The following is a 27,582-nucleotide window of genomic DNA, read 5'->3' as shown; positions in this document are numbered from 1 at the left end:
GGTAAGTTTTTTTTTTACTGTTTTGTAGTTTTAATGGAAATGTCATGGTACTCAAACAAATCACCCACCACGATTAAAAGTGTTTATAGTGATATAGTATACACAGGTAAAGCGCACATAGCACAAGTTTTATATCCTCAAGGATGATAGTGTGTTCTTAAGTACAAGACTTTTGGCTGATCTCTTGTTGTCTTTCCTGCAGCTAAAATCAACGAAACGGACACATTCGGACCTGGAGATGATGATGAAATTCTGTTTGATGATATTGGTAATGACGATGAGGAAATTGATGACGTAAGTACACAATTCTTATTTTATCATGACAGGAGCAACGGTGTCTTATTTGTTATAAATATCAAAGTGATGGAATTAGTTTCTGTTGCCTGTAGTAGTGTATGTCCACTGCATATAACTTTGAAACATTGCCGTTCAAAGTTGGGTCAGCATTTTTTTTCTAAAGAAACAAATACTTTTATTCAGAAATGACACATTCAATTGACAGTAGAAATGTTTATAGTATAAACAGTAACTAAGTAAGCGGAATGTAAACCGTTTAGTGCTGTAGTGGATCCCTTTAAGCTGTTTATCTGCATAAAACAGCCTAAATCACATCTTTCAAGGTTAGAACATCATACTGAAGTGTTTGGGGAAACCTATACCTTAATGTGTTTGTTTCTGCCCTCTTACACAGATCTGAGTCACGACTGCTGGTGGGCTGTACTGTTTACACAGAGAAGAGAAGACGCTTCCTTGTTGGGGAATAATTGCAACTTGGGCGTAATTGATGCCCTATATCCTACTGCAACCTCCCTCAGAGAAACACTCGGAGGCTTTTGTTGCTTAACTCTATCCGTTTCTCTCTCTTACACACGTAATCTGACTACAAGTCTACTCCGAGCATTCTGACGGTCACATAAATCTTTCATTCACATTTAATGACAACAACAAAACTTAGACTGCATATTTTTGTTATGGTTTTAAAGTATTTATATTGTATTCCACTGTATGTGGTGGAATTTAAAATGCAAGGAAATCCAGAAACTACAATAAAAAGTCGAGCCTTTTATCTGTTTGGACTGAACTTTATTTCTTATATTGTATATTTGCTTTCTTTTTTTCTGTATATGTTTATTTTCTCCATATACAATGTCTCTTCCCCATGGCATTTGCATGCATTTCTGCTGTGCCTGAAATAAAAATATATATTTTAATTTTTTTGTTGTTGTTTTTCACCGTCAGTTTGTATGGAGTAGAAGCAGCAGTAACATAATTTGACCTCTATTTGGCAGTAAATGCGGAAACTATCATTATTTAATTAATTTTTTGCATGATGCTGAATTGAATACAAACCCTTTAGCCATAAACTTGGATAACACCTAGACATCTACTAGTAGCATTAGTCCCGATAAATATTAGAGGTTTTAAATTTCGGTGTAAAAATGTAGTTTTTGCAGACATTAGTTTGGTCACACAATTGTAGGTTTTTCCTGGATGTTTGGAGATTATCTTTTCAAGTGTTGTGCTCCCTCTATCTGCACATCGCTTTGTATGAGAAGTCATACTGACCCATTTCATTTGGACTCGTTAGTGGCAGTCCTGCTGCCCCTCTGGCTGTTTCGGACTGCCACGTTTAATCCATATCACATGGACCGTCTCCACAGAACAACCGTTTGTTCACTACCAGACCTAGTAATAACCTCAAACTTCCCTTATACCTGTGATGCAGCGTTTAGTCATTGAGTAAATGTTTCTTTTAACCAGTTTTTTTCCCCAAAGTGTAATTGAAGCTTTTCACACTTAAAATTGTTAATCCTGGAAAGTTGTTTCGTGTTTAAATGTTCATACTTCACAGTGGATTAGTAATTATCCTGTTTTTTTTAAACGTTTATTTCCAACAAAATATACATGTGACATTTCAAAAGATACAAATGTTTCATATATAATGCTGTTATAAAATGTCTAATTCCATTGCATCATAAAATCATTAATAAGATTTTTAACATCTGGTATTGTTATGGAAAACATTCATATCAAAGATATTACGATAAAAAATATATTCACATGTTAAGGAAGAAGAAGAAAAAAAATAACAGAAAAGAGTATACGTGTATAGTAAAAATAAAAACGGAAGTGACGTTTCAAGGTAAATCTTCATGTCAGCTTTGAAATGGGTGATATTGGGTATTCATTTCAGACCATTCACATATGTAATGTTTATGTATAACTTACCAAGTAATATAATAGTTAGCATAAAAATGTGACTGTCGATCTTTTATTGTCATAAAAAAAGAATCTATTTTCTCTGTTATTTTTAATTAGGCTATTATTCAAATATGTAGAATCTAAGTTACATTTGACCGTGACCGTGACGTTCAATTTCCATATTTTTGAGGTCAGTGGAATTGTTTGGACGCGTAGCTCGCGACGACACCATACCTAAAATGTACACACGCAAAAAAAAAAAAAAAAAATTTGCTGCTATTGTTAATTATTGTTAATAATTAAACTATTTTAATTTGTAATATTATTGCTATCTTTAATTCGCCCTAAGTATACAAAAATGTGTCATTTGAAAAGTTTTGGTTGTGAATATGTGGACGTGGGCAGTCGTTTCTCGAAGATCGAAATCAGTTCTCTGCCTCTATTTCACCGCTGACGATGACGTCAGTCAGTGTTTCAGCACTACTGCGCTGTCCAGCCTCTCTAACCAGACTCTCCACAAACGCTTTTCTGGTGTTATAGGCTATCCTCTTTACGGGACAGCTGGTAAGAAAACTCCCGGCTGCCGCGCGAGACTAACTTTCATCTCAATCGATTCATTACTGCAAACCTAACAATCTGTGATAGCGCCACAGAGCTCATTCTGCTGAGATTGTTGAAAGTGGATCGGTACCCGGTACGTTACCGCAGCGGCAGTCCAGGAAGAGGCTGGCTATGCTGTTTCTCTTGGCTTGAATTTTTGGGGATAGCGTTTTGCTGCGTCGCTGTCCGTGACATTGCGGTTGGGAGAGCCGCCGGTGGACCACGAAGATGGCGGAGAGCGATGTCAACACCGCTGTCAGTACAACGACAGGTGAGCGACTTGCGCAAAGGTAACGTTAACGTGTCTGTCAATAATTCAGTAAGCGGACCTGCGCTGTTTTGTTAGCGTGGTATTGGATGAGTAGGACAATGACTTACTCATAGATATGTTTACGCTTATCTAGCATGCATTAGGTACGCTACTAGCTTACAGTGAGGCGATGAAGAACAATGACTGACGTGCCCAGTTGAATTATTTACTTTTCAAAATGCTTCTGTCTGATCTGGCCGACAAAAACCGCTAAAGCTTCTGATTTATTATGCTTTCACATCCTAACTGGCCTTGCTCCACCTCGAAAAAAATCTTTAATTTATTCCTATCACCTTTTGCTTTTTCAGATTTTTTAGTTCCGTAGCCTACAATTCCCGGTGCGACTCGTTGCAGGTCTTTATTGTTTGTTTGTTTGGTTGTCATCCTCAGATGGGGCAAGTAGCCTAGCTTACATTATGGTTGTAGCCTACTGCGTTGCATTTTCAGGGCATGGGAGGCTGTCGAAAGTTGACGGGGGGAACACCGCCCAACACTATAAAGTCTAAACTCTGATGAGATTTGAGCCGTTAAGACTAAACCACGTCCATTTGCCAAATTAATTTAATGGAAAATCGATGAAGAGAGCTACATCCGGCTCAGGAGTTCGCTTCAGTAGGCTATAGCTTTGAGTGAATGCGTGTGATTTAAGCAGCATCTGCAGAACTGTCCCTGTCCTACTGCATGTTACTTTAGTGTCCTTAACCAAATCTGAATAGTGCACTTAGTGTGTATGCTATATGCCTACTAAGTATTTTGACAGATCACTATTAAGTTTAAGATAATCATTTAGACTTACTACTGTATACTATAAAGTTATGTAGACAGTGTTCACAGAAAGGTACTTTAATAGTTATTATATTGCATTGCTACGAAAACCCCCTTCTGGAACCTTTATTTTTAAGAGTTTACAACAGTTTGAGTTTTATCACCCACATCTAAACATTTCAGTTCTATGATATAGTGTGTTATAAATGTGACAGAGACCAGCTAGGAGCTGTGTAAGTAAACCTTACTCCTCTGGCGTCGAGGCACACTAGCGACTGAAGCTAGAGCCTGCTGTCTTTAGCGCCCTTGTTAGCTCGCCCGCCTCTCATGCCGGCAACCTGGGTTTGAGGCCTGCACAGAGTAAGGGCGAGGAAGACTTTGAGGGGTTACATTGGTGCCGTGACCCGCATGGGAGTGAGGTTTAGGGGTGAGTGTAACAGAGGCCAATTTGTAAGAGCTGTTGATAAACCCCACTCCCCTGGCCTCAAGAGGCGCACTAGCTATATATATATATATTCATTCATGGTCTTTAGTGTAGTGCTAAGATATTCAGAGAACCTACAAAATAATGTATTTATAATTATTTACAATTTTTTATAAAAACCCACAGTAGTTGTAGTGCTGTGTTGCTTTATTCATTGTTCTTTATGACATTGAGCTTACACATTCTCAGTCAGCTTTATGTGCACTCTCTGATTCTTATAGCAGAGCTTGTGTGTGTTCTGGGGATATAGATTTGGAAGCAGAGAGAGAGAGAGAGAGAGAGAGAGAGAGAGAGAGAGAGAGAGAGAGAGAGAGAGAGAGAGAGAGAGAGAGAGAGAGAGGAAGGAAGGAGACAGAGCCAACAACGGACACCATCATGAGTGAGCAATTTATTTAAAAGAACCGTCATGCAGAGGAAGGAAAGAAGATCGGAAACGGAACATAACTGAACTAAAAAGATAGCAATGCTGTCAACAAGGAAATAGAAAATAAAGAAGACAATTTAAGAACCATCTTGTTATTTTTAGAACCTACTGTACTCTTCAGGTCACGAAATGTAATTTGGTTTTGTACTAAACTGCCTAATATATTGATTGTCAGTGGATTGTTTATTTCAATGAGTGTTGTTTTTGTGTTCCCATGGGTGCAAATCTTTGTGAATAAATTATAGAATGTCTGACTCTATTAAGTGTATGTGACTGTGAAATTGTGTTTGCATTTAAAGTTTGGGAATAGATGATGCAGAAGTAACTAGGCCACAGCTTCAGATTTATAATCCAGTCCAGGAGGAATCAATGGTATCTTCTTTCTGCTAGACTCAGAACATAAACAAACTCTGTTTAGCCTTCCTCAATTTGTTCAACAGTAATTCTGTAATGTTTACATTACTCTGTCTGCCATTTTATATACTTATATGTGTGTGTCTTTATAACTCAAGTACAATATCTATGTTTAACAAGGCCAGCTATGTCAAGGTCTTCTCAAAACTAAAGCTTGCCATTTCAATCAATTTTCACCACAATTGGTGTGTTCTCTATTTCTCTGCAGTTACTAAAGTCATGACATCACCTTTAACTCCGGAAAAGAAATCTCAAAGCAATGGCCATGCCTCACCAACTTACCAGAAAACAAACCCAGACAGCCCTTCTATGAAACAGAGTAAGACCCTCCTACACTTTGCCCATTAACATTAAAGTTTAAATGTTTCATTTTTGTGATGAATCAAGTAGAGTGCAGACAAGTTTAGGTAAGCCAAACTACAGTTTGTTCAAAAAATAGCAGACAGGGTAGTAGAGGTGTTTGGAAAACCAGTTTGGAAATAGTCTTTTTTTTTTTTTTAAAGATAGGACAGTGCAGATGAGACAGGAAAGCATGGGCCAGAGAGAGAGGGGAACAGGATCGGCAAAGGACCTCGAGCCGGGAACTGCGCTATATGTCGGCGCGCTACCCACAAGGCTATTGGCACAGACGGAAATAGTCAACATTTTTACAATTCTTTTATAAATTTAAAAAGATGAAGAGCTGGTTTGATGCAAACAAGCTAACACTCAACTTAAGTAAAACTAAATTTATAATTTTTGGTAATCGTGACACAACCTTAAATAAAAAACGTATGATAAATGATATTGAAATAGAAAGAGTAAAATAACTTAAATTTCTGGGAGTAATAATTGATGAAAAATTATGTTGGAAGCCACATATACACTATATAAAGGCCAAAATAGCCAAATCAATTGCTATATTGTATAAAACCAGTTATCTATTAAATCAACAAACATTATATACGTTGTATTGTACCTTCATACTGCCATACATTGCTTACTGTTTGGAAGTATGGGGAAAAACCATAACCAAAACCATGAGGGTTAAACCATTTTCTGTTGTACAAAACCAACACTGAACCTATATTTATCCTTCAAAAAAGAGCCTTATCAATTGTAAATAAAAGCACTTACAGAGCACCAACTACTCCACTGTTTATTAAATTAAAAGCACTAAAATTCAGAGATATTGTCGACTTCAAAACTGCACAAATCATGTACAAAATAAATAATCAAGAGCTATCGAACAGTATTCAAGGGTTGTTTCAAATGAGAGAGAGCAAACATCACTTAAGAGGAAAATTTGTATTTAAAAAGAAATGTATAAGAACAAATTCTAAATATCACTGCATCACAACCAAAGGAGTTAATGTATGGAACAGTTGCAATGAAGAGATGAAATCATGTACAACAATAAGTCAATTTAAAAGACTATTTAAACTGAATATATTAAAAAGATACGAAAAGGACTCGAGGTGAAAGTATTGTATATTGGTTCCTTGGTCTACAAATTAAGTTTAGTATGGAGGTGTTATTATTTGATCTCCTATAGATAGAGGGAAATGAATAAGATATATGGAAATGAAAGAAGAAAAGAAAAGGGGAAAAAATGTAAATGTGGGTGTATGCTTGTATGTATACATCTGTATTTATGTGAATGCATGGGTTTATGTGAACTGTAGATAGACGGTGTATGAAAAGATGTATGTATAAAAGAAGCATCAAATTGTTTTGTATTTAACTAAAGGATAGAAATAGAGAAAGGGGGTAGGACTTGAAAAGTTTGTTAAGAACTTCTTCCTGCTCCTTTTTGAACATGGGAACTTCTAATTTGAATTACTTACAATAATTTTGGAAAATTGTACTGAGAAGTAAATGACCTTATTTAGCTGCTATTTTTATTTTAAGTTTGTATGCATGTCTGTATATATATTTTTTTGTTTTATAAATGTGTATGTGCATATATATATATGTATATATATTTTTGTTTTACATGTTCAAAATAAACTACTACTACTACTACTACTACTAAATTCTCTGCTGCAAGTAATGCAGAAGTTGTACACTGCACCTTTATTAAACTATTAAAGTCAGTTCTTGAATTCTCTGGGAATCAAACCCATGACTTTGGTGTTGCAAGCGCCATTCTGTATTTTTAAAGCTACAAGAATGCATTTATTATATTATATTATATTATATTATATTATATACTGTATGATTTTTGGATAGATATCACATTTTTGAAAAGAGGTTGATTGCAGAATTAAAATGGCTACTTATGAACTTTCACTGACATGGTTTTCTTCTTCATCCTCCTCATCCTTTATTCTTCATCCAATCTAAAGCTGATGCACTGGCCCCACCCACTGTCACAGAAAAGAAAACTCAGACCAATGGGCACGCTTCACCTTCACGCCATTCGACCAATACCAACGCATATGCAGGTAAACAATGTAAGTCCCACCTTTTCTGTTTGTGTTGAGTGGACATCTTCCAACTCATCTGACTGTTTGTCTAAAAGCACAGGCAGTGTAAAACCTGTCTAAAGAGATAAAGTGTCTATTTTCCTTTGTTTTTATGTTTTCCCTGTCACTCTGTCAAAGATTTGGAGGGCTATTTGAAGACAGATGATAGGATGAGGCTTGCCAAAGAGAGACGTGAGGAGAGGGAGAAGAGTTTGGGTAAGTGTGACTGTTTATGTCTCTGTATGTGTGTGGGGAGTAAATTCAAATTGTAAATTCAAAGTGATTATTGTAAATTGTAAATTCAAAGTGACTCACAGGGCGATTTCAACTTTGGATGGGCCTTAATTTAAGATTTGAATCTATGCATTTGGCAAATGCTTTTATTCAAAGCAACTTACATTGTATTTAAGGTATATATTCAGTAAGTTCATGTATTTTTGGAAATTGACCCTATGATCTTGGTGTTGCTAGCACCATTCTGTACTTGTTCTACAGGAATGACTAAGCGGAGCACTTTTTCGAAAAATCAAAATTGCAACTGTTTGTCAGTATATATATATATAAGTTTTAAAACAACTTTGAAAAACAAATTGAAAAAAAAAAAAACTTTGTAGCCAATTGTGAAGCTGTGTGTGAAATGGGGAACCAGCTTTTGTTTTATTTAAGGAAACTGTCCAGTCACATTGATAAAACCTTGATGACCTTAATATTTTATCATGCTTTCATTGAAACAATTCTATCTTTTTAATATATCTTTAAAGAACAGAAACTCTTTGAGTCAAATTGTTAAATGGTCTAGTAAAGTGGTTCCCTGATGGTTTGGCCATGGGACCAATATTTTCCCAAGGCCATTAAACCTTGACCTTTTTATAAAGTATGACAGGACAGAAAAGTTTGTTTTTTGGAGGTAAGAGACTTTTTATTTTGAAACAAGTTACGAAAATAATTCTAGAATAATGACACTGACATATAGCCTGACAACATCTCACACTGAATCAGGACAATGTGATTTTCTCTTCTGATGGTCTAGTAGGCTGAATATGGAGACACAGCTTTACCCAGCGTCTCTGTGTATTAGACAGTTCCAGCGGATGAATGGTTTGATATGTAATGATGACTCCCGTCCTTTGTACAGTTGTTTGTAAGAAGTTTGTTAAGATGTATGAACTTGTCCACTACAAACCAAATCTACCTAAGGGTACAACTTAACCCTTAGTAACCTGTCCTGATATCTAAACAACGCAATGCTAATTGCCAAAGACGTTTGTCCAGTTTATTGCATGTCTAAATAGACCAACAATTGAAAAAATGGCGAATGTACACAAGAACATTCTCTGTGAGAAGCTGTCAGTTACGACGATGAGCTCTGAGTTGGATGGTGTTTTTTCATAACGTATAGAAATTAGAATGTAGTCAATAGTTTATCTCGCTCTTTCTCAGTTGCACGGGAGCAAGCTATAAAGGACAAGGAGAAGCGAGCACAGCTGCAGTATGAGAAGACGGTGGAAGAGCGATGGAAGCGGCTGGACGAGCAGAGACAGAAGGAGGAGCTTCGCAGGGCAGCCGTGGAGGAAAAGAGAAGACAGCAGCTTGAAGAGGAGAAGGTCAGAGATCTCTAGTCAAATCCACCAGTCCTAGGTTAATGAGTCACTGGAATTATAGATACTGTTTTTCTTTTCATTTGAGAAAGAAGGACACAAGATAATTGTGCTCCTCTTCCCTTGACCTTTCGGATGCTATTTTCTCATACGGCACTGATATGCCAGATGTCAGGACAGTAATTTCAAACATCCCTTGTGATTCATCTCCAATAACTGTAGGACAGCTATACAGCCTGTATTGTGAATACATTAGGCTACATTGTGATTTAAAACCATCTGAATTTAAGAAAAAGAAAAAGAAAAAAAAGAATCATGACTTTTTATGTTGTGTGAAATGACATTTTCAGCAAATGCACTGTATCTATGGCAATGAATTCCTGCCTTGCCATGTAATATCAGCCACCCACAGGGCTGTAGACTATATTGCCTTATGCTTCGGACTCTGGGTCCGGATGAATTAGCTCAAATGATCCATAGGGAATTTTAATAACTAATCATGAATATGATCAATATTTTGCATAGTACAGATACATTAAATTGTCGAAAGTGAAAGTGGATTATATGAATATATGAATAATCAATCACAACGAATTATAATTCCTCATTCATATATCAATAATCTTACTTAACTTCGATTATGAGATAATCTTTAATGGAAATTAATGTAATTATCAAATCGTTGTTCGTCCCGCGACCAACCGTTAGATTAAGTGATTAATTTCTCAACAAAGTTATCCTTTCTCATAAACTCCAAGAAACACCAACCTTCTGGCCGTGAACATTAATATTTCTGGTGTTCATAAAATTAAAACTACCTAATGTAGTACACAGGGAGCGCGGTAGCGCTGATCTGATCTCATTGACGTTTGTATTTTTACGAGCCTTTCACAGAAACAGTTGAATATATTGTTTTAATAAATGCAAACTACAGAGTATAACGGATTACACATAGTGATTATAGGTTTTATACGTCTATGTACAGTTACTTACATTAAACAGACAAGACAAAAACGGGTAACAGCTGATGAGAGAAGGAGAGTTATAGAGAGTTGGGGAGGGGCGCGCGCCGTAGCACGCGCTGAGATTGTAGAGAGATAAAGAGAGAGAGAGAGATTATTCTGCTTTAAGCTGGTGCTCTTTAGCAGTAGTAACGCACACCTCGCACGCGCGGGGAGCGATTTACAGAGGTTTTTGGTCGTGCGTTTGAGAGAGAGAATAAGAGGGAGAGAATGAGATCGAGGGCCGGGGCGCGCTCGATTTGAATGCGGAACAGAGAGAGAGGGAGCGAGGGAGAGAGTGCTCTGGGGCCCGCGCTCGATTTGATTGCGGGACAGAGAGAGAGAGATAAAGAGAGGATGAGAGAGAGAGAGAAAATGGTCACGTGTGACCATAGAACAGCAAACATCACAGACCATTGAGAGAGCCATCAATCGAAACACCTTAAAACATTAAAACCCGTTAGAGTTTGATATACTTGCAAAGGTTCGTTTGTGTGCACGAGCTGTGTCCAGCCTGCACGTGTTCTCGGAGCAGAGTGCGCGCGCTCGTGCTGAGGCGCGCGTGCTTGTTGCCAGAGCAAGCTGTTCGCGGGAGTTTGAAGAAGGCGCCTCTTTGGAAGGGAAGTTGCTGAAGGAATTCAGGCTTCGTTCGTTTGACTCGTAGGTGGAAACGAACACAGTGGAATTTGAAAATTAAACAAAAGACTGAGATAAAGCAAATAAAAGGAGGGAACTCCTGAAGGAGTTCAGGTCCGAAGATTTCACATGATGAGTAGACGAAGGCAGGACGCGAGAGAGCAAGAGCGAGCAGGAAGAGCTTTGCTCTTTCCTTTAAAGACTGTATGGGTCACTCCTTCGTTCGGCGCGTTGTCCAATCACCTTCAGTGATCTGGGAGCGGGAGAATCTTCTTTGTCCTGCCAGAAGACCCCAGTCTGTGTAGTTTATGGCAGAGCTTTGCCTTAGTCATTTCTATGACTAAAAAGGATTCATCTAGTAATAATCATATCATTGCAGTCTATTATCGAGATTCAACTCCGTTAGGTCTCAAGATTTAAAATGGTATCAAACACATTCAGGTTGGATTATATGATAACGAAGTTACATAAGATATACAGATTAGAAGCATTTAGATTTTGATTAATACACGTTACAACTTACATTAAATCCCAAAACTATCATGACATATAAATGGCAACACATAATACATTTGGTAATGTTTTAAATTTGATTCGTTTAACGAAAAGTCTCTTGTGTGTGTGTGCGTATCTCTCTGGAGACGTGGGTGTTCTGTCACGTGTGTTCCTTGGAATTTTTGGGGTGTCGTGTTACGTGTCTCTTTGTGTGTGTGTGCGTATCTCTCTGGAGACGTGGGTGTTCTGTCACGTGTGTTCCTTGGAATTTTTGGGGTGTCGTGTTACGTGTCTCTTTGTGTGTGTGTAATGGAGAAAGAGACAGAGACCTCTTGTTTGTTCACACAGCGAATGAAGTGTTTGCAAGAAATCACGATTCACTAAATTTGATAAGCACCTGTCCGGATGTCAATGTTGCTACAGGGCAGACACTATTCCTACACACTCATTTATCTGTGACGAGCCTGCAAGTGTTTACTGGGTGTCGTGGCTTGTGATACTTCTCCAATCAGAGGGATTTGGCCAGATCAGATCAGACTTTATTTTAATCCTTATCTCTCGCTGGGCTGTGGATTCATTATTCTTCTCAAACACGGCCTTCATCTGCCACACAGTCAGCTTTCACAACTATGTTCATTTCGGAAAACAGATCCTGAAAAGGAGTGGGCAAAGAAAGAAAGAGGAACAAGGTGGCATGCGGGGGAGGTGATGAGGGTCTCAACAAATGTTGCTGGAACCATTTTCATAGATGCAAAGCAAACACAAATGAAAGTGTAAATAAGATGGCTGAAACTTGCTTTCTGAGTCATGTGAATATTTGAGTATACGACTTAGTATACTGATCATGTTGGTGCCCTTTCTATGGAAGGGAATGAGTTATAGTGCTAATCATCAACCTGAAATCCTAGTAAAGATCCTAATGGGGGAAATTTAAAGTTAATAGTTATAGTTAGTATCTTAGTCGGTGATGTGCCATTTTTTAAAGATTTTTGAAAGAAATGTTTTGGGCTCACTAAGGCTGCATTTATTTGATCCAAAATACAGTAAAAACAGTAATTTTGTATTTGAATATATTTTAAAATGTAATTTATTCCTGTGACGGCAAAGCTGAATTTTCAGCATCATTACTATCATGTCACATGATCCTTCATAAATCCTTCGAATTCGGTGATAATTCTGATTTGGTGTTCAAGAAATATTTGTAATTATTATCAATGTTGAAAACAGACATACTGCATTTATAAAAAAAAATATTATTAACAGAAAGTTCAATAGAGGAGCATTTATTTGAAATAGAGATCTTTTATAACATTATACTTGTCTTTACTCTTACTATTGATCAATTCAGTGCATCCTTACTGAAGAAAAGTATTAGTTTCTTTCAAAAAATAAAACATCTTAGCCCCAAACTTTGAACGGTGGTGCATATGAGCACTCATATGGAATGATGCGTATTCTTCTTTCAGTGCGTACACTAATATTGTTGGTGTAAATATCCATTGGTGAAGTGAGTGTCTGGTGTTTCCTGTGCTGTAACACACAGGAGCGTCTGGAGGCTCTGATGAGGAAATCACATGAGCGCAGCCTGCAGCTGGAGAACAGGAATAAGCGCTGGGTATGGGGTCCCAATGGTACCGCTCAAGGTGAGTGTAATGAACACACGTGATATTGGATGAAGAAAAGGAGAGACTTGGTGGAGGGGAGAGAGTAGTGATGGAGTGAGAATGGAAGGAAGGCACTACTGCGATTCAAATCTTTCATGAAATGGTGGATTGAGACCACTCATGAAAATGCTTTTATTTGGCATTTTTCTAAATTAAATTAAATTAATTATTAAAATTTCCATCTTCATTTTATGTCATGAACGTTCTTTATAGTAGTTAAATACAAGATTATTACCTTTAAATGTTTTTTTTGTTTGTTAAATAAACATGCATGTTTAAATTCCAGAGACATTTTTTGAGGTGAGATATAAAAAACACATGTACATTTTCCACAGAGCAGTTGTAAGTTAAGAAGCTGTTGTGCAGCTACAGTGCAGCGTCTTTGCATTTGCATGATTTTCATCTGGGCTTTAGGACACAGTGTTACTAGAGCTGAGCTCAGGTTTCATAATTCAGCTCATCAGAGAGGAAAGACAGGCAGGCGTACTGTAAGTGAATCAGCACTTTCTGTGAGCTGCGCTCTGTTCTTTTGGCTTGATTTAGATACAGGCTCATTAATTGGTTAAGAAATTGGTTATTGATTTGGAGCCTTAGATTTAATCATTTAAAAAGCTAGGGAAGTTCAAAAGGTAAATTGTGTGTTTGTGTAATATTTCTGAGGTCATTTTAGATTGTAAAATAAAATAAAATTTCAACATTATTAAATTATTTATCTATTTTTAAATTGAAAAGACATCTTAAATAAAAAAGTTACATTTATTAATTTAGTGTGTGCTTATATCCACAGTGATGTTTGAACGATTCATCTTAAGACACAATCGTCCTAATTCCTGCTGCTTTATGTTTTTCCCTAGAAATTAAGTGAATGAATGCTTATTGAGAGCACTGAGATGATTTCAGGACTTGATCATAAAAGTGTGTTCTGATTTGATGATTGCAATGTGTGTGTGTGTGTGTGTGTGTGTGAAGGACACAGGTTTTGAGTTTGAGTGTGTCTGAAGTCAGATCAGCCCTGCTCATTGTGTCTGGCTGCTATGCTTGGAGAGCGCCAGAGGATGTGGTGAAAGTGTTTAGGTGTGTGTGCTAAGGTACACACACACCACCCCAAAAACACACACTTCACCTAAGTCTGTCCATAACGCTGTGCTGTTTCTGCTGTGCTCTGCCGTGACCCCATCGCCCAGGTGACTGGGAGAATGCCCCGCCTCCTCTCTCTGCTGCCCTCCCCCATGACCTCGCTGCCCCCTCTCCTACTGCCATCGAATCAGGCAACGGTATGAACCCTAAAGCTGGCCTTTTCTCACCACCTTCTGCCTCCTGTCCCCTCAGATTGACACCTTTCTTCTAGTTTTTGGTTTCCATCCCAAAACTCTAAACCAGCCTGCTCTCCTTCCCTGGTTCCTGCTTGAGCACTTACGGGGCTAAATGGGGTAAACGCTTGCATAATATCCAAATGTGACCCAGTTGCATTTAGGTCACAGACAAGAGACTGCCCATTAACGCTATGTAAAATTAGCTGCCTTGAAAATGTTTTTAGATCAAGAGCCAGCAAGATAAGGGGATGACAAGAGAAGGCTGCTTTCAAGTATGAGAATGTCCAAGATTTTAGTTTTGCTGAGCAATTCACATGCTGCTATACCTAATCTGAATGTACAGTGCCTTGTAAACATATTCAGGCCTTTAGCACCTTCTCTCAAACACTGAATTACAAACCCTTTATCTAAATTCAGTTTTTATTGTATTTTTAAACAGAATAAAAATGAATAAAAAAACGGTGGCAAATGCTAACGCCTGACTTATGATTTTTGTCTGCCGGGTGATAAAACGGGTAATTTTTTTTACATAATTCTATTACACTAAAGGAGGGACATGAGCCAATGCCATATCTAAGGACCAGACTCCCCCAAATATTTAGGTACATTTCATATAACATTTCCATCTATTTGGGAAACAGTTTTAAGAAAACAAATAAATGTGATGCATATTTGCCAGTCATACACATAAATGAAGCGGTTAAGATTTTTCACTGGAAAAATCATGCCAAATTTAAATTTTAACTATTGGCATCTAGTTGTTTATATATATATATATAAACATCATTTCAAAATGTATTTGTTCAAATAGCTTAAAACATGATCAGTTTATAATCATGTTTATTCAGTTAAAAAGTATGAATATGGATCAAATATGCTAGCTAAGGAACAAACTATATTCAATTATAGTTCAAATATATGAGATTTAAATCAGTTGGATTTATTGATAATAAATATATAAATTTGGTCATTGTGTATTTAAAATGGATTTGTATTTAATTTTGTAATTGTTTTGCAAATCGAATGCATAAGTCTTACATTTAAAATTTAGGCCTAAATATTTTTAAGTGTATCACTTTTTATTTTATTTTATTTTTTTACTTGTGTCAATACAAAACCACATAGAAATCACCCAAAAATCTAGTAATTGCATTGCAACATGTTAGCAACCACATAGCAACACCCTGATAACCACAATCCTAGCATCATGGCAGCATGTTTTGCTCAGGCCAAACCCACTTGCAATGTAAAGATACCCCTTAAGCAAATAGAGCCGTGTGAAAATCGCTTCTAATAATCTGTGGCACTATTTCAATAGGGTGGTAAGCTAAATTGGTGGTTTGAAATAAAAAACAACAGATAATGAGAGAATTGTTGAATTGTGAGTCTGAATTCTTTAGCACGGCACTGTATATTTATTGTGCACTTGCTCTTGCTCACTTGCTCTATCTCTGCTCTGTGAAAGTCAAAGCAAATCTGAATGTCAGTGTGCTGCTGTGTCTTCTTGTGAGTTTTGTATGATTGTGACTGTACATTTTTTACTAACAACTTCATTTGTGTGAACCAGTACTTAAATCACAGCTATGGTTATTTCAGTGTAAAGTGTTGCGTGTGCATGTATGTCTGTACATGGGTAGTTTTTCTTTCTATTTGGATCTCAGCAGACACACACACACACACACACACACACACACACACACACACACACACACACACACACACACACACACACACACACACACACACACACACACACACACACACACACACACACACACACACGTCCATGCATATATTAACCCTCTCAGAACCCCAGAATGTTTTCTATATATCCTTATTAGGTTTGTTAGAAAAGATGCAATAAACTGTATGAATTACCTTAAAACAGTAGTTCACATAAAATAGATTTTCTGCCATTAATTGTTCAACCTCATGTCAAGGTCAGTCTAAATCTGTGGAGCTGTATCCTTCTGTCTCTTTAACATAAAGTTTTTAATGCATGCTAAAAAAGAGGCTTTGGACACACCTATCCAAATACATCCCTCCATCTCTCCATTCATAGTAATGTTATGTCAGTCCCATCCATCCAATTCATCCCTACCTTTTTCCCTTTCATTCTCTCCATTCCTCCATCCCTCTCTCTGTCAGCCCATCATGGCCATCTGAATTATATGGACAAACAAAAAGTGAATCGCCTCCTCACACACACACACTCCTCACTGGCTCGCTGTAACAGTGCTGCAGAGATGCATCTGTCCTGTCTGCGCTGCAAAGGTAACACACACACACAACACACACACACACACACACACACACACATACAGACACACACTCGGCAACAGGTGTATTGTGTTGTGAAAGCTTGGAGCTGAATTTTCTGTGTTCATTTGTGCCACTGAATGTTTTTGTTTTGTTTTTTTGTTTCAAATTACCAAAGAGTGTGTATGTGTGTACATGTGGCTTACTAAATGTTTAATGTCAGTTTACGCTGTGTAGACAAAAATGGTAATATTGATAGATCTATTCTGACTGAGAAATGCTCCTATGTCTCTCCCATTCAGTGCCCCCCAGTCCTCACAGGTCACCTTACCGAGGGTCACCGAGCCGCCGCAGAAACAATCCTGTGCCAGCAGAAGAGTCCAGTGGAGCAGTCAGTGCCCCCGACACCCCCAAGGTCAGGACATACAGTATCGGTTACAAACTCAAATGAAGCTCACCTCTTCTGTTTTTAGCTATAGTCATACTGTCCATACAGACATGCAAATACAGGCAATAAAACACTTTTATCCTTCTATTGTATACATTATCTTCATTATCACTATCTATTTTTTATGTTCATTTGAAATAAGAAGCTTTTTTAATTGGATTTTTAACACTCTAATGACAATTTGAAAAAAAAGAAAATGGAAGACAATTTGCCCTATGGTATCATAATAGAAAATAGAACTATTGTTTCTTAATTTTTTTATTAATTACTCCTCTGACTAAATGAATTTATTATGAAATGTCTCATTCATTAATGCAGAATTAACATCTGGTGATATTTTATCCATATTTTGTAAAAACGAGTCTACTGTTTTTTTAAGGACAAGGACACATTTTCCTTTGCACATACCTTTGCATGTTGTTTTGAACTCCATGCATTAAAAAATATATTAGTTTTTCACAGAAATATTAAGCAGTTTAAACTGTTTTCAGCATTGATAATAATAATAATAATATATATAAAAATGTTACCTAAGCATCAAATCCTCATATTCTAATGATTTCTGAAGGATAATGTGACACGGAAGACTGGAGTAATGATGCTGAAAATTCAGCTTTCCCATCACAGGAATAAATTACATTTCAAAATATATATTCAAATAGAAAACAATTATTTGAAATTGTAGAAATATTTCATAATATTTTAGTTTTTGCTGAATATTGGATCAAATAAATGCAGCCTTGGCATGCATAAGAGACTTCTTAACTAAGAAATCGTAACTTTTGAATGGTAATGTATGTCAAACAAAGTTGATTTTTGAATAAAAACATCTAATTAACGTATAAAAAAGTAAAAAGACAGAAATATAGGGTTGATATCCTGGGAAAACTTGTAGAGGAAATCGATAGTCAAGTGGGTTAAAATGGCACATTATTGGTTACTTTAAAGACGGCCCTTTTGATTTCACCAATGGAATTTTTTGATAGTGTTTGTGAAAAATGCCAAAGCGAAGGTACCTGACACGCTGTGTACCATGTTATGTGTTATTTGTGTTTGTTGCAGAAGGAGAGATTGCGTAGAGAGAGGAGGACTGGCTCTCCAGCCACAGGTTCACCAGTGAGGCGAGCGAAATCTCCTGTTGATGTTACCCAGCGCTCTGCCTCACCTGCCACACCCAAGTAACATACACACACTTATCTATATATATTATATAGGATGCTAGCAAAGTGATCTCCAATTAATTACATTTGTATTCAGTACTCTGCTGACTATAAGTATCTGAGTCAGCTGTTTGTTTGTATGGTTGAAGGTTAGTGCCTAAGAATCGTACTCAGTCACCATGTACAGTGCGGCAGTATCCACCCTCCCCTATGAAACACAGACCCGCCACACCAGTCAGTGACAACAACAGGAAGACACAAGACAAAAAAGCCGAGGACGTCAAAAGTCAGGATCTGAAGGAGGGCCCTAAAAATGAAAGTTTGGATAAGGCACCAAAAATGGAGACGTCTGTTTCCAGCACACCTCCTCCAGAGAGAAGAACAATAAAGATAGAAAATCACACTAATGGGGCAAAGGAGAAGAAAAGTGTTTTGGAAAACCAACAAAAAATGAATGACAAGATGGAGACCCCTGAGAAAAACCATCCCAAGTCAAACTGTAATGATGCGACTGCAAGCAAGTGTGCAGGTGGGTCTGAAACCTTTAACACAACATGACCTGCTGCTTCAGTACACTAGTGCAGACTCACTCAAGCCATTTTTTGTGGCTTTTCATATGTAGCCTATTTATCACATTTTAACGTGCTACATTTTGTGTGTTTTGTTTTTACTGGATTTTGTCATACTGGATACCACACATGGGACCCTATCTTACACCCAGCGCAATTGACCTTGTACACTGACGCATGTATCATTCTTGCACCCGACGCACAGCAGACTTTTTCCTCCACAGACCAGACCAGGAAAAACCTAGTCTAAAGTCAGTGGCGCGTTATTTAGATGCTATTTTAAGGGCCAATTCTTGGCCATAATGTAGCGTGTGCACAACGTGCATACACTTTGCTTCTCTCATCTACACTGACGCAGCAGTTCATATTTTTGCGAACCATAAATAATTACAAGGAAAAATATTACCACACGAGGGAAATCATTGTGGTGTCCATGAAGATGTGAAAAAATAGGCATAAATAGAGCTTACACATTTACCCAAATTATACAGGCTAATTGCAGTAATGACAGATCAAACCTGTTTGATTAATAGTGGCAAGGCACATAGGTATAAAGGGCACCTGACAAAGTGGGTTGTCCGTCAAGAACCAGGAAACAAAATTCTGAAGACTGCGAAATCACCTTTACCATCATGTAAGTTGCATGCGCCTGGCAAATCCGCCATTATAATAGCAATCCGCCATGGAACAAGCTCTTAAAGGGAATGTGAGATGACGCTCTGATTGGTTTATTGCACGTTACGGCCAAACCACACCTATGAGTAATGTAGCTACTTCAGACCAACCCATTTTAGATTTGCATCGTCCGAGATCCGCCCACAAAGTTACTTGCGTTTCGCGTTTGATACTTGCATTTCAGATTGTTAAAATAGGGTCCATGGCCTCATTAGTATAAAATAATTACTATAGTATCTAAATTAGGAGTTTGGCCCTAGAAAAAGGACATAAAGGGATCCTGTTTTGTGGTCCTTGAGCTTTCCAAAGTTGAGTAGTTTTGGACTAGTGTCTGTCTCACTTGTTAAAACTCATTTTAACTGCAATGATATGTCTAATTTGTATTTATGCTGTGAAAATGGTTTTACTCTTGCTTTCACTCTCTGACAGATTCTTCACTGGTGAACTCTGCTGGCAAGGTAGTTGCTGGAACGACAGATGCTGAGGAGGCGTCTCGTCTGCTTGCAGAACGCAGGCGTCTGGCCAGACTGCTGAAGGAACAGGAGGAGAAACAACGCAGGGAACTGGAGGAGCAGGAAAAGTATGCGTCCGTGTGACTGATGCTGTATTTGTATACGTGTTCAGTGCTTGTTGAACGTGACGCAGACATTTAGGGCCCTATCATACACCTGGCGCAGTGCATGTTTTTTGCTAGTTTCAGTCCGACACAGTTTTCATTTTCACGTCCTGCGCTGCGTTGTTTCAAATAGCAAATGCATTTGTGCCCATTTGTGCGCCCATGGGCGTGCTGGTCTGAAGACGAGGTGTGTTCAGGTGCATTGTTGGTGCGTTGCTATTTTGAGGCAACTGAAATAGACTGTGCCATTGACCAACTGAAACATGGTCTGAAGTCAATGACGCAATATTTTTTTTGTTATTTAAAGAGCACGTTAGTAATGTGTGCCTACAGGCGAGCCCACAACGCGTGTACACTGCTTATTACACACACAGGGACACACAGAAGCACACAAACATGCCAAATATTAAAAATAAAAGGATTACAATGTAAAAGATTATTATTGTGTACATAAAGATATGGTGGAATCCGGCTTGTCCCAGGCGTAGACGGTCTCAGGCGTTTCCTCTCTGGAGAAGCGTTTAATCTTTCCGTTTGCAAATTCCGCCATGTAAATAGCAATCCGCCATGGTGCTGTCGTAACTGGCTTTTAAATGGAATGAGAGATGAGACTCTGGTTGGTTTATTGCACGTTACACACAAAACACACCCATTACTCATTAAGAGAATAGGCACAACCCTTTTAGACCATGCGACGAGCGCGCCGACCATTTTCCCCGTCGTTAAACTAGCAAAAATGGATTCGGACTTGCCCTAAGTGCACTTGCACCGTGCGCTTTAGACCATGTGCTTAGATCGTAAAAATAGGGCCCTTATAATGAGTATGCGTTGCATAACAATGTTATTAAATGCGGTACTTTTTGTAGCATGTAGGTTTTTGTATGTTTTTCAATTCAATTCAAATTTATTTATAAAGGACTTTAAAAATCACAAAGTACCAAAGTGCTAAACAATTATAAGAAACTGAAAGATATTTTATAAAAAGAGAGAATTAAAAATAAAAGATAATATAAAATATTTAAAAGAAAAAAGATGAGTTCAATATTTTGCCTGAGTGATGTTTGAATGTCGCTTGAATACAGTACAGGAGTGAGGTTTTGGTGGTGCTAGGGTGACGTTTCCTCATGAGACTGTGTTGGTCTGTGTTTGATTTTCAGGCTAAAGAGTGAGCAACTTAAGAAGAGGCAGCTGGAGGAAAGAGCTCGACAGGAAGAGAAGACTCGTCAAGCAGAGGAGGAGAAATGTAGACAAGAGCAGCAACAGAAGAAGAGAGAGCAGGAGGAGAAAAAACAGAAAGAGAAGGTGCTCCAGGCCCAGATGGAGAAAGAGGTCAGACGATTTAGAGTGAAATTACTCTTTTTCAGTCACTGGACCAAAAAGCACTTGCTTGCAGTTAGATTCCAAACTTCTGAAGAATGTAAAATCCTGTTAGCAATTGCATTTTCAAAACCAAATCCGTCCATCCATCCATCCATCTATCCACCCATACATAATCTTTTCAGTTGTGTCTGTGTTCTATAGAAAGAGGAGGCAGAGATTCGTGCTCAGAAGGACGCTGATCGTCAGCGGCAGGAGAGAGAACATTTCAAACAACAGGAGGAACAGGAGAGACAACAGCGAAAAAAGGTAGTACAAGCAGTTTTGCAAAGATCACAACCCAGTAAAAGAGCAGAAGCCTTGCATGCGGTAGAAGAAAAGATTTCACCACAAAGAAATAAACTGTAAACACCAAACCTCACTGACCATTTCATTCTAGTCAGTGAACGTGATTTCACCAAGTACAACATTTACGCCATTCACTCTTATTTCTTGAATTTTGCAATAAGAGTCAACATTAAAAAGTCCTAAAATTTTCTTGATATCTGCTTAAATTCTTTGCAGAGAATAGAGGAAATAATGAAGAGAACCAGAAAGAGTGACGGCGAGATGAAGGTATCTGTGAGAAACAGTCCATCCATCCATTTTAAATTTAAAAACTGTTTAGCGTGACATCTAAGCTGAATACAGTATATGTACTGTAGTAGAGCAGGAACGTGTGACTTCTAATCAATTGGTAAAGCATTGTACAGCTACTAGTACTACATGGGTTACCATCCAAATGGATGTGATATGAATTGCCCTTTTTCAAGTAGAGAAAGTAGAGCGGAAATGATTGCTCTGAAAGTTAAAGTAACAGAATGACCTAATATTCACACAGAGAGAGGATAGCCCAGAGCCCCTATCTCCTGTCTACCACCCTGTCTCTCCGCCAGGTAGGACTCAACCCTGCTCTCTCTCACACTCACTCTCACACACCAACATTATTGAAACCTATGTTAATAACTACATTTTAAATTATGATAAAAAGTGGGTGTTGTTTCTATTAGGCTATCCATAGAAATGTGTTACCCATGCATGTGGTTTCCTTGTTTTGTGAATGCAGACTGTTCTAGCGCATATACCTAATGTGTCAGGCAGGTCTGCTGGTATTTTTCCATCACTGCAGTATCTACAGCAATGTCAGGAGAGGGCAGCAGGGGATCATATTCTCTGTCATAGGTTGTGTTCAAGGTGATCTATTCAAAGACTGCACAGACTAAATTTAGTCTGCTCTGTTTTACATTGCAGGCATATGTGTGGTTCTGTGACTTTGGTTAAAGGTTTAAAGATTAAAGATGTCAGTAAAGATTTTTAAATTGTTACAAAAATCTTTCATTTCAAATAAATGCTGTTCATTTGAACTTTAGAACCTAGAATCCAGAAAAAGTGTTTCAGTTTCCACAAAAATATTAAGCGGCTCTACTGTTTTCAGCTGTGATAATAATAATACAAATTTCTTGAGCAGTAAATCAGCAAATTAGAATGATTTCTTTTTTTTATTAAGTTCAATTACAGAGAAGTACAATGCAAAATGTACAAGACAAATATAGGGGATTGTGGTACAGTTCATAATATGTAAAACAGAGAATAACAACAACTAAAATATAAGTTAATAAAACATATATATATATATATATATATTTTATAAGCTTTTTGTTTTGTGATCTCATGTCTGAAACAGGTATATAAAAGTGTAATATTATTTCACAATATTTCGGGTTTATCTGTATTTTCTTTCAAAAACCTAAAATCCTGTCAAATATGTGTATTTTATGTATGTTTTTCCCCACCTCCCTTTAACTCTTATGGCCACAGTCATAACACAAAAGAGGGACATCCTAACAAAGCTCGTTTCAATAGGGGAATTTATTATAAAATAGAAAATAAACATAATTGTGGAAGGAAAAACAATCAGGGATGACTAAAGAGCGCACAACATTGCCGCCGCTCGCCACCCAGACTTGGCAACGAGGCTTCTTATACCCCTCACTCTCATGGTTCACAGGTGCATGAAATCAGTTCCTAATAAAACAAGCACACACATAACAGGAACACTTCCGCCCCCAGGACAGACAAATCATTACACAAAACAAATCAATCAAAAATACATGCACATGTAACAATGACATTAGTTAGTATCTTGCTGGTTTACTTACATGAGAGTGCGTTCCAGTCTATTGCAGACTAATATCAGGCTAAAAATATGATTTATTATTATAATAGTCTCCAACACCTCTTTTCTTCTCAGGTGGTAACCATTTGACCTCAGGTGCTGAGGTCAAATCTCAGGATAACATCATGCAGACAACCTCTGTGCATGGCCAGACTTACAAACTGGAGAGTGAAGGGAAAAGACCAGAGAATGGCTGTATGAACAAACAGATGAAGTCGTGCTCAAATCCCTCCTTGAACGGCCAAGTAGACATCAACCATATTGCAGTGAAAACAGAAGAGAAAGGAAAGGTAAGTGAAGAAAATGCCAAGACTATTAGACAAAATTGTGAAACGGTGAAGAAGACCCAAAGTTTACAAGTGAAAGAAGAGGTAAAGCGAAAAGACACATCCACAGCAAAGGTGCAGGTAACCCCGCTGAAGAGCTCGCCTGAAAACACAGTAGCAAATATTACGAGTGCGTTGACTACAGACAGCAAACCCAAAGTTTCTACCCAAGTGAAAGTACCTGCAAATATGCCCTCTCGCAGCTTACAGGAAAACAGCCTGACCAATGGAAAATGCCAAACTATCAGTCAGTTGGCCAAACAGGAGGCCAGCAACCAAGTGAAAACACCTGTAACTGTGCAAATGAATGGACAGGCCACAGCTCAAGGACCCAAGAAGGATATCACTGTGAAGAAATCAGACATCCCTCATGCCAATGGACAGGGGACCTCAACGGTAACTGTCCCACAAGCAAAGACTCTCACTCAGGCTGGTGGACATATGATAACACAGGTGAAATCAAAGGATGGAGGGAAAGACCACCCGCCCTCTTCCTTGACCCCATTGCCAGAGTCAAAACCGCCTCTGCCTCTTATATATCTGGACACTTTGGAAGGGAAGAGTGGAGCGGCAGAGGACTCTGCAGATGAAGTGCAGTACATGGAGGTTAGGTGAGTTTGACACAATTACTGTGTCAACAAACCCTGTACACTGGACTGCCCTATACACTGACCAGGTAGGAACTGCATCACGGTAAAACAAAAGGTTAAAAAATGAGAAAGAATAGAATAATGTATTTTTTATTTACACACAATAATACTGAACCTGAAGCAGCCTAAATAAACTAAACAGCAAACACATGTAAATAAAACAGACAAGCATAATAATGGAGATATTACACAATACATTATTTATGTTAAATCCTATATATATATATTGAGTCTATTTTGACAAAATATTGTTTCAAAACAAATTTCAATGTGAAAATATAATTTGTGATATGTGAACACTTTTTTTAAATAGTTGATATCTTTGGTATCCATTTATTTGTTTCTGCTTTTTTACATACAGCTGACATTATTCTGACTAAAACATTTGGGGGGTATGAAGCAACTAAAATTTACTGGGAACATTGTTGTCTAATTATTATTATTTTTTTTATGTTTATTTTGTGTGTTCTCAGCCCCGTCTCGAAGGAGGAGTTAATCTCCATCCCAGAATTTTCCCCACTGAACTCTCCCCAGCAGAATGGAATGAGTAACATGCGTGCTCTAGAGGACCTGTTGGATCTGACGGGGCAATTAGCTTATCCCAGACTGTCTTCTGCTTCCAGCCTGGGCGACTTCAACAAGAATCTAATAGAAGGGGTCTGTAGCCCTGGATCTGACTCTAAACTCATCCCTAACAACCCTTCAGCCTCTGACAAACACCACATACAATAAGGTACAAAATCGGTTAAAATAATTTGTGTACTCATGCATACAAATAGACGGTAAGCAAGAACAGATATTCAGTACCATTTAAATGTTTGGGGTTGTTATGATTTTTTAATGTTTATTTTTTAACAAGGGTCTGATGCTCACCAAGACTACATGTTTAATATGATAAAAACAGTAATATTGTAAATTGAAATGAACCATTTTCTAATTTAAAATATAATTTATTCCTGTGATGGACAGCTACATTTTCAGCATCATTACTTCAGTTTTCAGTGTCACATGATCCTTCAGAATCCTTATCAATATTGAAAACAGTTGTGCTGCTTAATATTTTTGTTGAAATTGTGATGCATTTTTTTCTGGATTTTTTGATGAATAGAAAGTTAAATAGAACAGCATTTATTTGACATTATAGGAGTATTCACTGTCACTTTTGATCAACTTAATGCAATCTTGCTGAATAGTTTCTTTCTTAAAGTCGGCATGAAATCAAAATTGACCCTATTTACTTTGTTAGCGGATATTACTAGTCTTGTGGTGAACAATTAATCCGTGCAAGTTATTACATGGGAAAAAATTATTTGCCGAAGTTATCTTTAATCAAAGTCTGAAAAGTTACTTCCGGGTCTGGAATGGCGTTCTTTTCTGATGATGTAGGTTTGACGGCTTGGGTTGGTTAAAGGCTTAACCACTCCCCTCAAACCGTTACTCTGCTATGGACGAGAGATGGAGAGGAGGAGCGCTAAAGTAAAACCCTGCCCTCTGTTCAATATTCCGTTTCACTCGGAAATGCGTCACAACACTTGAGAAAAGTCGTTTGCAACTTCCGGTTCACGCGGACTTTAAAATAAATAAATCTTGCTGACCCCAAACAAATAATTCTCTCACGATTTAAGAGATTGACCAGTTCCAATATTTTCATATAGATACACCCTTATAAACATGATATATATTTCTGCTCATTTAACAGGTAACGGGACAGACTACATTGGTGCATCTGACTGCAAAGGGATAATTGCTCATCACTTTCAACAGAAAAGGAAAGAGTGGAAATGGAAGATTCAAAGAAGGGAGAAACTGCTGGGCATGAGTGTGAAATTCGTCTAGTTTCAATGTTGTCCTCATTAAAAATGATGTCCTTCTGCCTTTAATCTTTACAGCACAAAAACCAAGTGTATTGGAGCCCTGGTTCAGTATTACGGACAGAATTTAACTCAAGTGTGAAGAGTTCATTAGATATGCGTGTTGTGTGTATGTTTATATACAGATTTGGAAGGCCACAATTGCTGGTAAGAGGGTTTGGACATTACTTTGAAGGTTTCTTGGTCTCTCAGGCCAGAGTTTAACATTTTCCAATAACATTGTCATCACTGGATAGAGACAGAACACTGATTGGTTACTCTTACATTTTAGGAATCATAAATGTATGAAGTAATAAATAGTGTGTGATATTAACTCTTTGTAGTTAGAAATACTTGATAAAATGTTTCTTTGTCAGTTCTCATTGGTAACAGTATTATTATGAAATGTTTTGTTGAGTAATTGCTGTGTATTTTAAGCTCAACTAACATCTCCTGCATTGCATCGCATAACCTGCATTGTATTGAACCCCCCTGTTTGCTATTGAATGCTTGTAACGCAGGGCATTAGTACATTAGACAAATATGACCATCGACAAATACAGCATGTATATAAAAAAGTAAAGGCAGTAAGCCCAGTTAAAAGCCATAGTTTACCAGTAATTAACTCAATATTAGTGTCATATTCTTCCTCCGGTGTCATCACTGTGCTTAACAATGTAGTTTCAGTTCTTTTGACAATTGTAAACCAGTTATATTTGGAGTCCTGACTTTATTCCTTGACATTGAAGAAACAAAGTGTTGTGGTCAAAACCAAAAAACCATTGGTGTGCTTTTACTTGCCTAAACACTTCAATAGACTATGGGTATTTCAGGTATACATGTCTGGAGTGGGTGGGTATGAGTGTTAACAGCTTTGTTGTTTAATTGTTCTATATAGTGTGGATGCACAGAAAAAAGCTTACTTGAAAAACTGTATGATTAGCCTGCAGGGAACTTCTAAACTTCTCCAAGTGTCTCCACTTCAATCTCTAAATACAGTACAGCAGTGACTTCAAGTTGTGATGACTAGATGATGTGCATGGTGGCATGAGCATCAAGCCATAATTATATGCCTAGAAACCAATAAACTGTCTTTACCAGATCACGTGTCTCCTAAAATGTTTTTTTTTTGTTCTAGTATTTA

The 27,582-nt window shown here is 37.7% G+C and overlaps 1 protein-coding gene and 1 long non-coding RNA gene across 17 annotated transcripts in view; both read left to right on the top strand.

Moving 5' to 3' along the window:
* The window catches only part of LOC306995073, a 3,162-nt gene extending 2,098 nt beyond the window's left edge, over positions 1-1,064 (top strand). The window contains exons 3-4 of the long non-coding RNA XR_013796796.1: positions 151-294; positions 692-1,064. This is a non-coding gene — a long non-coding RNA (uncharacterized lncRNA). The remainder of the gene's footprint in view (positions 1-150; positions 295-691) is intronic.
* A 1,584-nt stretch (positions 1,065-2,648) lies between these two features.
* map7d2a (MAP7 domain containing 2a) lies at positions 2,649-27,540 on the top strand. Of its 16 annotated transcripts, none has more exons than XR_013796793.1 (19): positions 2,924-3,092; positions 5,408-5,518; positions 7,527-7,634; positions 7,785-7,862; positions 9,087-9,250; positions 12,920-13,019; positions 16,502-16,627; positions 16,915-17,027; positions 18,123-18,238; positions 18,370-18,749; positions 19,894-20,044; positions 21,238-21,409; positions 21,602-21,706; positions 21,962-22,012; positions 22,278-22,332; positions 23,688-23,902; positions 24,142-24,549; positions 25,062-25,321; positions 26,288-27,540. XR_013796793.1 is itself a non-coding variant. In XM_079606310.1 (18 exons), exons 1-17 carry the CDS (start codon positions 3,031-3,033, stop codon positions 25,318-25,320), a joined length of 2,949 nt encoding a protein of 982 aa, XP_079462436.1. In that variant the 5' UTR covers positions 2,655-3,030; the 3' UTR covers position 25,321; positions 26,288-27,540. The 16 variants fall into 16 exon arrangements, 13 of the variants coding, with proteins under 13 accessions (XP_079462429.1, XP_079462440.1, XP_079462436.1 ...); XR_013796794.1 differs by having other exon boundaries at positions 24,142-24,614; positions 26,288-26,770; XM_079606310.1 differs by lacking the exon at positions 16,502-16,627 and adding an exon at positions 14,225-14,314 and having other exon boundaries at positions 2,655-3,073; positions 7,527-7,625; positions 23,688-24,549.
* Positions 27,541-27,582: the final 42 nt, after the last annotated feature.

This window comes from Phoxinus phoxinus (genome assembly GCF_949152265.1).
Source record: "Phoxinus phoxinus genome assembly, chromosome: 3".
In the NCBI taxonomy this organism is placed as follows: Eukaryota; Metazoa; Chordata; class Actinopteri; order Cypriniformes; family Leuciscidae; genus Phoxinus; species Phoxinus phoxinus.
The sequence above is the reverse complement of the archived record's forward strand: the minus strand, read 5'-3'. Positions and strand labels throughout refer to the sequence as shown.

Excerpts from the sequence above, each read along its gene's own strand:
- map7d2a (XM_079606305.1), top strand. The coding sequence starts at position 3,044 with ATGTCAACACCGCTGTCAGTACAACGACAGGTGAGCGACTTGCGCAAA. Across the intron at positions 3,093-5,407 it reads GGTGAGCGACTTGCGCAAAG|TTACTAAAGTCATGACATCA; the intron begins GTAACGTTAACG and ends ATTTCTCTGCAG. Across the intron at positions 20,045-21,237 it reads GAACTGGAGGAGCAGGAAAA|GCTAAAGAGTGAGCAACTTA; the intron begins GTATGCGTCCGT and ends TTTGATTTTCAG.